Below are 11,840 nucleotides of genomic sequence, written 5' to 3' on the forward strand. Positions count from 1 at the left end.
TTCTTCAAAGAACAACATAACAGTCTGAGAATATGTGCAGATAGTAAGCTGGCCATTGATCACTGTCATGTAAATACTCTGAGTGGTGCTCGTCTGCCCAACAAACCTATAATGAGTCCCTACAGTCCAGCCAGAGTGTTCACTGTAAAAAAACAGAACATTTCGCTGACAGCTGAGACTTGAGTGGCTAAAAAATTGGGGCCTTTAGCTCTCTGTGTGTTTAAATAAATCAGCCTCTGTGATGAATTTTTGATGTGTGAAGCGAATCTTCAAGGTACACGATCGTGTATCTCTGCTGCTTTCAGCTTTGCTTTTAAACAAACATCCTTTTGGCACATACAAATTACACATTAATGACTTGACGAATGGGGAGTCATTGTTAACAGTATTTCCAGGATATCCCATTTCAAAAACATTATGCCATGAGCTGTAATTTTTCTTTGTTGCTCTAGTAACATGCTATATTTGAATAATTAATTTGCTGAAGATATATTTGATACTCCTGCTTTGAAAAAAAAAAGCTTTTGTTAATGATCTAGTTATATGTTACTACAATCAATTTGATTTAAAAGAAAGTCAAACTCTTGCAGATTAGAGTTATTGATGTGGTTAAGGTGAAGGGCACTATATTTAAACAGAAATAGCACTGCATGGACAACTCTGTAAACTAACAAAACCCAGAGTCTGGAAGTGTTAGACATCTCCCCCACCAGTTCTCTGTGACCTAGTTGAGTTGTTGGCACATTGTGAAAGCCTCAGCCCTCTGGCTACTTTTATTTATATAATGCCCTGACAGGATTTATGTGGCCATCGAGCAAGTTGGCAACAAACACTGAAATGCTGATTCATAAATCATGTCTTGGTGTTTTTGAATTATGGCTTTGTTCATTTCTTCTGAGGGATATTGACAGTCATTTGGGACTCATGTCTTTATTCTTAAACGTTAAATCATAAAACTCTTACTCACACTACAGTCACATCTTGGCTGCTCAGAATATCAGCATACTGTAATCTGATAACATGCATTGTAGCTCTTTTGAGTGTTTTGCCAATGGCATACAAGAGTCCATTATGTTCAGTATGAAATCTGGAAAGCCTTTCTAATGCAATTTATGTTGTATTTGGTAGCATTTGAACATTTTAAACAATGATTGCTCTTGTTAAAACAATTTATTTTAACCTTTTGTGTTAAAAAAAAAACCCCACTTGGTTAAAGTGGTAGTTCACCCAACAATGCAAACTGTGTCATTTACTCACCCTCATGTTGTTCCAAACCTGTATGACTTTCTTCTTTGGAACACAAAAGAAGAAAAAAAATATTTTCTGTGAAGTTTCTTTCTTACTATTTGCAAATAGTATTTTTTTCCCTCTCATTTTCACAAAAATCTCACTAGTTTGAGATTTCAATGAAAACAATGATCTTTTGTCTTTTTCTGCCTTGTTTTAAGATGTTTATATATTTTTACTTGAAAGACAAAGATACTAAATCATTTATTTGCAGTGTGAAGAAAAAAAGGACCATAAAAGTAGTCCATATGCACTGTGTTTAGAGTTGCTTGCTTGTTTGGGGTGTACACACACACACACACACACACACACACACATACATATACATATACATATATATATATATATATATATATATATAGCATGCATGAAAATGCGTATTTTTCATTTAATATGGGCTGCTTTTGGTGCTTGACACCTTTTTATTTTAATACAGGACGGTTGGCAACCCTAACTGTGTTACCGCTGTGTGAGCTATTCACTACTATGTCTAGTAGTAGTCTTATTCAGTAAGTTGACTCACAGTGAACCGGATCAGTCCAGTGGCTCAGTTTTGTGAACCGTTTTGTGAGTAATTTGAAAAGATCCAACTCAAGAGAAATTTGTTCACATTGCTATTCTCCTGAACATGGATAAATATTTAAAACCTCAGTCTCTATTACTGCCATTAAATGGAAGAAGAACAACCTGCATTTTTTTTCCAGATTTTCCCTTTTGTGTGTGTTCCCTTTCTGTGTTGCACAGAAGAAAGACATACAGATTTGGAAGTACATGAGGGTGCGAGAGTGAACATAATTTTTTATATATATTTGGCTAACTAATCTCTTTAATCTATTGAAAAAGCGAAAATGCTCCCTCAAAAAGTTAATGTTTTACAGGATCAAAAAGCTATTTGTATCAAAACTGTGTTTTACGGTTGTGAGTATGACCATCTTTCTTTTTTCCCACCTGTCTTCCTCTAGCAGACTTTGCAGATCTTTGAAGAGAGTGCAGCACCTACTCTGAGTATGGACTTGGCAAGTGAGGCCCATGTTCTGGTGGTTTTACTCACCTGCCTGCTCTTGATGTGCCGGGCTCAAGAGAAGGACTACACCGTAAAAGAGGAGCAGCCGGAGAATGTGCGCATCGGAAACCTGCGCAAAGACCTCAACTTGAACCTAGATCCAGACATTAAACTGTCTTCAGCGCTGCAGTTTAAACCTGTCTACAAGACGGGTGATGTGCCTTTGGTCAAGGTAGAGGCAAGCACGGGAGAGATTTTCACCACAGCCAACCGCATCGACCGTGAGAAACTCTGTTCCGGAGTCTTCAATGAGAAGCGCTGCTTTTACGAGATCGAGGTCGCCGTGCTACCCGACGAGATTTTCCGACTGGTCAAGATCCGCTTCCTCGTCGAAGACATCAACGACAACGCCCCGCTCTTTCAATCGACTGTTATCAACATCTCAATTCCAGAAAACACAGCCATCAACAGCCGCTACCCTGTCCCTTCCGCATTTGACCCTGATATAGGGATCAATGGGATTCAACACTACGAGCTTGTCAAGGTGAGTTCAATGTTCAGCTGTGATTTATTACGTGACACCGCCATTTAATGGGCCCTTAATGTCCAGAATAAAAATAGCACAGTAAGCAATAAAAAATGGTTTTTGGCTCAAGGTTTTAAAAGTAATTTCCTCTGTTTTGTGTTAGGTAAGTTGTTAATTGCACCGAGATAGATATGAACAATGGGGAGAATAGTTATTTCTTCTAATTGATGTCTTCTGAGAAACTAGCGTAATATTCTCAGAGGCTTAATACAGTCCGCTCAAACTGAAAAGTAGGATAATGATATGCGTGCTTTTAAAATATATACAGAAGCTGATACGTTGTATGTGTATATAATTTAGCATTTTATACAGTGTCAGAAGGCCCATTAACCCCAGAAGTGGTAAAAAGTCACTAAGCACTCTCACATACATCTGGGCTGTCAGTCACAACGCGGAAGATTACGACGTAGCGTAGTTCAATGAATGAACTAGTATTCCCTAGAAAGGTCGCCCTGTATTTTAATTAAAATTCAAATACAGTGTGAAATTCAAATACAGTGTGAAACAAAGAGCCCAAGATTGTCATTAAAGTGTGAAAGAGTAATTTGTACCTTTTCTTTTGAGAATTAGGCGAATCCTTGCTTTTCATGTCTGATTAAGTTACCAATTTGCATTTTTAAAGAGTCTCTTTCTCTCCCTCTCTGCCAAGCCTGCTGCGGCTCTCTCAATTGCCTGTGCTTGGAAAATGACCAGTGCATTGCCTCATAAAATTACAATAAATATGTAAAGGCTCTGTTGCCTTTCAGATGATTTAATTTGTTCTTCGTCTGCAAGTGTAGTGTTTCTTTTTATGAATCATGCATGCGAGTTAGGTGAGGGTAGATCTAAGTAAACAGAAATGGAAAGGGAGGATATGTTTCATCCTCTGAGGTTGTTGAAAGCCTCCCACGAGCAGCATCTGGCCGTGAATCCACCTCTTGGACTGCGTTTGCATGGTCCTATGAGAGTACAAATCTCTGAAGCTCCCACACAGTAATGGTTTAGACCGGCTCACTGTCAGCATGGAGCTGCAAGATTAGCATTGTGGGCCACAGCTGCTGCACGCATAGTTTTGAAAGAGCTCTGATAGCAATCCCTCTTCTGCTCTTTACTCATTCCAGTCATGTCCCCTAAGGAGGAAGCCCTCGCTTATGACACAGAGGGCCGTTATTGCCTACCCCGGTTTTAATTGCAGCACCATATTAATTGTTCCATCAGCATTAGTGTTGCCATGTCACCTGGAACGATGCACAGAAGCACCCCTGGACACTAACAAGGTCAGCCTACAGAAAGTAATGCCATGCATGGCTGGAGGAGGGCTTTCCATTAGAAGAGATTTTATCACTCAAAGAGAACCTCTTTACAAGTCCTATCTGGAGGCATGTGGATCAGATCAGGCTCATGGGATGAGGATATTGACTTTTTTGTTGTGGGTTCCACCCAACTCATTGTTATTTTTACCCTGCCATTTAAGCACTCTAACATCACATTAAGAAAGCCGTTTCTCTCCTTTTGAAGCCATTTGTGTGTTTTTAATCACCTGGGACCACTGGCATTGTCATTTTAGATCTGCGTCACATTTTAGAACTTTCGAAAGGACTTTCATTGCAGCAAAGTCTCCATTGGATTGCTTATTTGGGGAGTCAAGGTCAGCCTTAAATTAGTTATCATTTCATTTCAATAATTCATGAGTATTTTGGTTTTCATCTGTGTCTGATTCCGATTTGAAACTAGCTTGGAAGAGAAATTAATTTGGCTTAAATAATTTATCGAAAGTGTGATTTTATTTAATTTTTTAAGCTCTAACTTCTCACTTCTCACTTCTCCAGTTATTTCTGTTCAAGGCAATGAGAAGAGCCAGTCAAATGATGCATTAATGATCAAGGGCTGACAAGTAACATGTCATAAAGAGTTTCCATGAATATTGCACCACAAAGGCTTGCGATTGATTCTTGATAAAATATCATCCTCTTTGAAAAAAGAGGTAATTGTTGTGCCTGAAGTTGAGCTGAAGGGTTCTGACACTTCTATGAATATTGCACCACAAAGGCTTGCGATTGATTCTTGATAAAATATCATCCTCTTTGAAAAAAGAGGTAATTGTTCTGCCTGAAGTTGAGCTGAAGGGTTCTGACACTTCTCACAAAAGGTTTGTTTCCCAGGAAACGCTTACAGTATATAAAATAAATACTATTAATTATAACAATTAGCTTATGAGAGTATAGATGCTCATTAATCCAAATGTTTTGAAATTTCACTCCCTTGAGAATCAGTCTGAGTAAAAGAGCATTAACTTGAAGGATGAGTGGATAAGGTAAACTGATTTCTGCTACTGTTCTGGACAATAGTGGACACTGGGGATATATTAGCAGATTCTAATCACATTACTACCTGTCAGTTGGTTCCAGTTTTCATTTGTGCCTAATTTCTGGCTGATTCTTCGGCCAAAGTTTCACCAAGGAGACAACGCTTGTGTTTTGGTTACTGGCAAATGGCTGATTATAATGCATAGTGAATCAAAAAAAGATTTTTCAGACATTTTCAGACAATTTAGTGTAAATGAAATATTTATGGCTTTACATAATAATACATAATAACACAATGGTGCAAGGATCTAAAATATTCAGTTTATCTGTTGTTGATGCTGAGTTCATTCTGAGTTGTTGCTGTAGAAGGTCATCTCATTGATTCATACAGCAGATACTTCAGCCAGTCTGCAAAGCTGAGAGAAACTCTGGGGTTGAACTATGCAAAATGAAGCTTACTGATTCCTACTATTCTACTGTAAAGATACCGCTCTCTATGGGTTATTTATAACTGACATTCGCTTTTGCATATATTTCTTGATTGCACCAGGCAATTGGGTTCAGTTTAAGCAAGTTTTTTTGGCATCGTCTCATACCCAGTGTCATCCCCTGTCAGTCTCGACTTGAACAAAAGAGATTCATCCCATGTGTCTCTCATAATGCTCTATGGGTCAGTTGGTATGAATATGTAGATTCTTATGCACTACCTGTATTAATTTCAGACATTTGTCACTTCCCTTGGGACTGTGATTCATGTTCTTTTTACTCTAGCTGAGTCTGTCTAAAGATAATCAGAATTCCCCAGCCTCATTTTCTATGGGCCTGGCTTGAAAAATTATGATTGATCTCCTCATTGCTAGCCATTTTAAAACCAGACTCATTAACTAATCCATGTTTTAGCTCCCTGTATAAATATGAAACAATCAAAGATAACTAATGAAAAAAAGCCCTTATGGTCACCATGCATGCATTCATAACTGACAAACTGTAACTCACCTTTATCATAACCACAAGTGCACCAAACAGATCCACTTCTCCCAGATTTCCGTGTTGATTCTTACATAAACATCTTCACGTCAGTCACTTTTGTTGAATTGTGCTGACTTTTTAATGAAGAAGAAAGCTGTTTTGCATGTGCTAATATATGTAGGCATCCAAATGGTTCCTTTTATAACCTTTCCATTTTAATGCTAATTATGTACTTGGATGCGTTTTGATATGTGTGTTTTTGCATGTGTTGGTAGTACTGACAGTAGACCACAGATGGTCACTAATGTGTGCCAAGAACCACCAAAGGGGGATCTTACATGATTTTAGCATGTACAAAGCTTACTTTGTCAATCCAAAATATAAATTGTCATTTGCAATTGTAGTTAATTTGGGGCTGCATGCAGTGTGCCAATAAAAAGTGGTTTGTTAGTGCCAGACTAAATGATTCAAGATTAACCATGGCATGGGAAATGCATACATGTATCGTAATCACATTTGAAATATGTGCCTAGACAGAGTAATCTTTCTCAGCTTTATGTGAGGCAGGAAGCTTATCTCCTAAGGAAGTTGCCTTTTCTTGTTCTAGCATGAAATGGTTTTGACTGAAAGAGCTTCAAAGAGACTCTTTGTTTCACAAATGTGCTTGACTCTCATTCAGGCACTGTTCCCCTGTCTCCCTCGCTTGCCAACCACGGAAATATAGAATGCGTGATGTTTTGCCATACCATGCAGCCTGATCTGTAATCATAAATATTAGGGCTAGTTAGGTAGGAAGGCAATTATTTTAAACAGTCGAAGCTGGTTTCTCAGGGGGATTACATATGCATTTGTTTTCATTTTCCTCAGGCTTTGCTGTTGCCTAGATTTAGCTCCTTGCTGGGAGAAAGGCTTTTTTAATGTTCAGGTTTTTCACTTTTCTTTAATCTGTGGTGGTCTTGCAGTATATTTAAAATGCAAGCTTATCTCTTTGACTCCTTTTTCAGCTTCTTTCTTCACATATGAACTTGTTGAAACTGCACAAGTTGTCTTCCATACACTAAATCAGAGTCTTGCTAGTTGGATAAAACAATAAGCTGTGTGCAGGAAAGCAGAATACACAAGAGGATAGGGCTAGAACTCACTGTTTCGTTATTAAACTTTGAGATGCAGTGTGGCTTTGTTACTTGTAATTGTTGGTAGCAAATGTTGTTTTTGAATGTTAAATCTGCAATTTTCTGTCAGACTGGCAAATGGTTTTTACATTTTTAAGAAAATGTAAACTAAGCATGCTTATTAAGGAGTCAGAAAAGGTCAGGGAAGAAAAAATGTATTTCATAAGGGTCAATAAAAGGCTTGCTGTAATTTTTGCAGACAGGAATATTAGCATTGATTTATGCTTACCCAAGTAAATATGGAATGACACAAGGTAATTTCCTCTCCGACAAACTATTTTTGATTGTTTACCACATCTTAGACCTATCTACTTTGGGGGGAGAAACCGTGCTCTGTGCATCATTTATGGCAAATATTTTAGTTTTCAGGTCCTCGATGGAACTGTTTACTGTGTGGGGATCCAATGTTTGCTTTATAGGATCATAATCCCTGGATGGGCTTTTCAAGTAAATATTTTGAAGACCTTGTGCATTTTCTCATAGGATTAAAGAACTTCAACACCAAGGTTTAATGCTGGAGCTAAAGCCAACATTTGTTGAAAGCCAGAATAAATGACTGGCTCAAACACATTAGTATTTGTATGTTTTTTACTTCTGTGAGTTCAGTCTGAGAGATTATCATAGCATACATTTCCACATACATTAAAAGTAAGAAAAACTAGTAATAGACACACTAAACAACAATAATAATAACAACTTAAACAAAAGGAAAAATGCACCATGGGAATTTTAGTTCAAGTATAAACATCAAGTGAAGGTGTCCTCTTACTGACTTTTAGCTAAACATTTTAAAGATGTACTGTTCTTGGTCAAATATACTGCAACGAGTTTACAAGACTGCTATTTTTTTTTTCCAGAGTGTGAGCGAATTTGGCCTGGACATCATTGAGACGCCTGAAGGAGACAAATGGCCCCAACTCATAGTCCAGCACAACCTCGATCGGGAGACGAAGGACACCTTTGTGATGAAAATTAAAGTAGAGGATGGTGGCACCCCTCCAAAGTCCAGCACAGCTATTCTGCAGGTCACCGTCTCAGATGTGAATGACAATCGGCCAGTGTTCAAGGACAGCGAGGTGGAGGTAAACGTTCCTGAGAATGCCCCAATGGGAACATCTGTCACTCACCTTCATGCCACAGATGCTGATCTGGGATCCAATGCTCAGATTCACTTCTCCTTCAGCAACCAAATCTCCCCTGCCACCAAACGACATTTTGCTATTGACAGCACAACTGGACTGATTACTGTCAAGCAGCCATTGGACAGGGAAGTCAACCCGGTACACAAGCTTATAGTGCTGGCGAGTGACGGTAGCTCTACCCCTTCAAGGGCTACAGTGATAGTCAATGTAACAGACATTAATGACAACGTCCCCTCTGTAGATACCCGTTATATAATGAATCTTGTTAATGGCACTGTGCTGTTGTCTGAAAATGCCCCCCTTAACACAAAAATAGCTCTAATTACTGTGATGGACAGAGATGCGGATCTGAATGGTAAAGTGACTTGTTACACTGATCATGATGTACCTTTCAGACTGAAGCCGGTCTTCAATGACCAGTTTTTGCTTGAAACTGCTGCACCTTTAGATTACGAGACCACTCGAGAGTATGCGATTAGGATAGTTGCATCTGACTCTGGGAAACCTTCTCTGAACACTTCGGCAATGGTTCTGATTAAAATAAAGGATGAGAATGACAATGTCCCAGTTTTCCCTCAGCCCGAAATCCAGCTGTCCATTCCGGAAAACAATGACCCGGGCACACAGTTGATAAAAATCAGTGCAACAGATGCAGATAGCGGTTCTAATGCCCTTATTATTTATAGTCTTGGCCTAGATGCTCCTGATGGGTTTAACATAGATCCCCGATCTGGAATCCTTTCTGTTGTCAAAAGGCTGGATAGGGAGAAGCAGGAGAAGTATTCATTCACAGTCATTGCCAGGGATAATGGTTCTACCCCTCTCCAAAGCAATGTCACAGTGAAGCTAATAGTCCAAGACCAAAATGACAACAGTCCTGCCTTTACCCATCTCGAGTACAACTTCTATGTGCCTGAGAACCTGCCTTTGTATGGGACAGTGGGTTTGATCACTGTCACTGATGCAGATGCTGGTGACAATGCAGTCGTCACTCTCTCGATCATAAATGGGAAGGACAATTTCATCATCGACCCCAGAACTGGGGTGATCAAACCAAACATTACCTTTGACAGGGAGCAACAAAGTTCCTACACGTTTGTTGTCAAGGCTGTGGACGCAGGTCAAATGCAAACCACCTCCTATGCCAAGGTCACCATAAATGTTGTTGATGTGAATGACAATCGACCGGTGTTTGTCATCCCCTCCTCAAACTACTCCTATGATCTAGTACCTTCAACCACCAGCCCTGGATCAGTGGTGACCAGAGTATTTGCCATTGACAATGACACTGGGATGAATGCTGAGCTGCAGTACAGTATTATTGGAGGGTCCCCGAGAGGACTGTTTGCCATTGACAAAACGACAGGAAATATTACTCTGCAGGAGAAGATTGTAGCAGCAGATCAAGGTCTCCACAGGCTGGTGGTAAAGGTCACGGACTTGGGACAGCCTGAGTCCTTACATGCAATCGCCCTTGTCCATTTGTTTGTCAATGATACTGTCTCCAATTCCACATTCATCCAGGAGCAACTTCGCAAGAGTTTGGAGACTCCTTTGGAGCGGAACATTGGGGACAACGACGTGACACCCCAGACCAATGGCTACGTAATTGTTGTTATTGCCATAATAGCTGGAACTATGACCGTTATCTTGGTGATCTTTGTGACTGCTTTGGTACGCTGTCGACAGACACCGAGACACAAAGTTGTCCAGAAGAGTAAACAGAGTGGCGAGTGGGTATCACCCAACCAGGAGGGCCGGCAGATTAAAAAGAAAAAGAAGAAGAAGAAGAGGTCCCCAAAAAGTTTGCTGCTGAATTTCGTAACCATTGAGGAAGCCAAGACTGATGACTCTACTCATGAGCACATCAATGGCACCTTAGACCTCCCTGTTGAACTTGAGGAGCAGACAATGGGAAAGTATAACTGGGCTACCACACCAACTACCTTCAAACCTGACAGTCCTGACTTAGCCAAGCACTACAAATCCGCTTCCCCTCAGCCAGCATTCCAGATCAAACCAGAGACCCCTGTGGCTCCCAAGAAGCATCATGTCATTCAGGAACTCCCACTGGACAACACATTTGTGGTGGGCTGTGACTCACTCTCCAAGTGTTCCTCCAGCAGCTCTGACCCCTACAGCGTTTCAGAATGCAGCTGTCAAGGGGGCTACAAGGTACCTGGACAAATCCACACCAGACAGGTAATTCACAAGTTCCTTTCTTAAACCACTTGCTGCTCCAGCTCCCATTTGTACTGTCCTTCTGATAGAAAGATGTAGAATGGAGGGTGACAGCCGCATGTGCTGAGCTTCAACAAGGGCTCAAAGATGCATGCATGTCAGGATGCAATATGCAAATGAAAATATGAAACTTAAAAACTGGGAGGTTGTTGGTTTTATGGTTGTGTGCTCATGTGAGCAAAAACAGCATTTCACGTCTTCACTGTAGAAGACTGTAGGAAAAATGCCACAGTGTATCAACTGAAGGAACATTGTACATATTAGGAAGACTGTGACATATAGCGAGATGTTGGATGGCTTTGATTATGGAATGTTTTTTTTTTCTTCTTCCAATCAGGCGTTCAATTCTAAAGAGTAATTATTAGCAAAACAACTTTTTGTGTCTACAAAAACAAGAGTGCTAGCTTGAGATTGCAGCTATGTTTGTTCTTGATTGACATGCCAAAACCAAGCATGCTTGACAGAAAACCAAACAAGATAGGGTTGTGTTCCACAGGAACAACTGAACAGATTCACACTGCTAAAACAATTGTTTCCCACAGAAATGCTTGATATAACTCATTAGAGCTGAAACTTGTAACATAGTAGGGAAAGGCTGATTATTTTTGAATAGAATTTCAAACTCAGTCCAAAGGAAACATTATAAGTTGTCTCTGAGGAAAATTGCTGGCATTAATGAGACGAAGGTTCATTTGAATACTAGTATGGTAGTCTATGGTTCCAGAGGAGATGCGCCAAATGCAAAATAGCTAATAAATAAAAGCAGGTGAGGGACATAAATGTAAATTGTGGTGGAGAGAGAGGTGGCCTTGCTGCGGCGACTGGTCTTTCTCGCGGAGTGGAAGACTGAGCTGTGCGATTGTAGGTCAGAGAGATCAAGGTGAAGACAGAGCTGTGGGACCGTGAGACTTAAATAGAAGCATATTCACTAATAGCTTGAAACACCATTCATTTTACCTATCAACTGCATGTTTTTAACGACCAGTCATTGAGTCTGCAGTGTAGCCATTTTCTCAGGCAGGTTAGAAAGCACAGGACTGGGGTCGGGAATGTAAGTTGAAGAGACTCCAGGGGCCTAAATTCAAACAAGACTGAGCATGTAGATAGTGATAGGACACTAGATAGGACACTGTCTACATGATCAGTAACTAGTCG

General features: G+C 40.0%; 1 protein-coding gene across 1 annotated transcript in view; it reads left to right on the forward strand.

Moving 5' to 3' along the window:
• Positions 1-2,253: 2,253 nt before the first annotated feature.
• The window catches only part of LOC107721974 (protocadherin-11 X-linked-like), a 17,987-nt gene continuing 8,400 nt past the window's right edge, over positions 2,254-11,840 (forward strand). The window contains exons 1-2 of the mRNA XM_016530208.1: positions 2,254-2,834; positions 8,160-10,646. Coding sequence (XP_016385694.1) covers positions 2,295-2,834; positions 8,160-10,646 — 3,027 coding nt within the window. The 5' untranslated portion in view covers positions 2,254-2,294. The remainder of the gene's footprint in view (positions 2,835-8,159; positions 10,647-11,840) is intronic.

Source organism: Sinocyclocheilus rhinocerous, unplaced genomic scaffold (genome assembly GCF_001515625.1).
Source record: "Sinocyclocheilus rhinocerous isolate Xijiao unplaced genomic scaffold, SAMN03320098_v1.1 scaffold634, whole genome shotgun sequence".
In the NCBI taxonomy this organism is placed as follows: Eukaryota; Metazoa; Chordata; class Actinopteri; order Cypriniformes; family Cyprinidae; genus Sinocyclocheilus; species Sinocyclocheilus rhinocerous.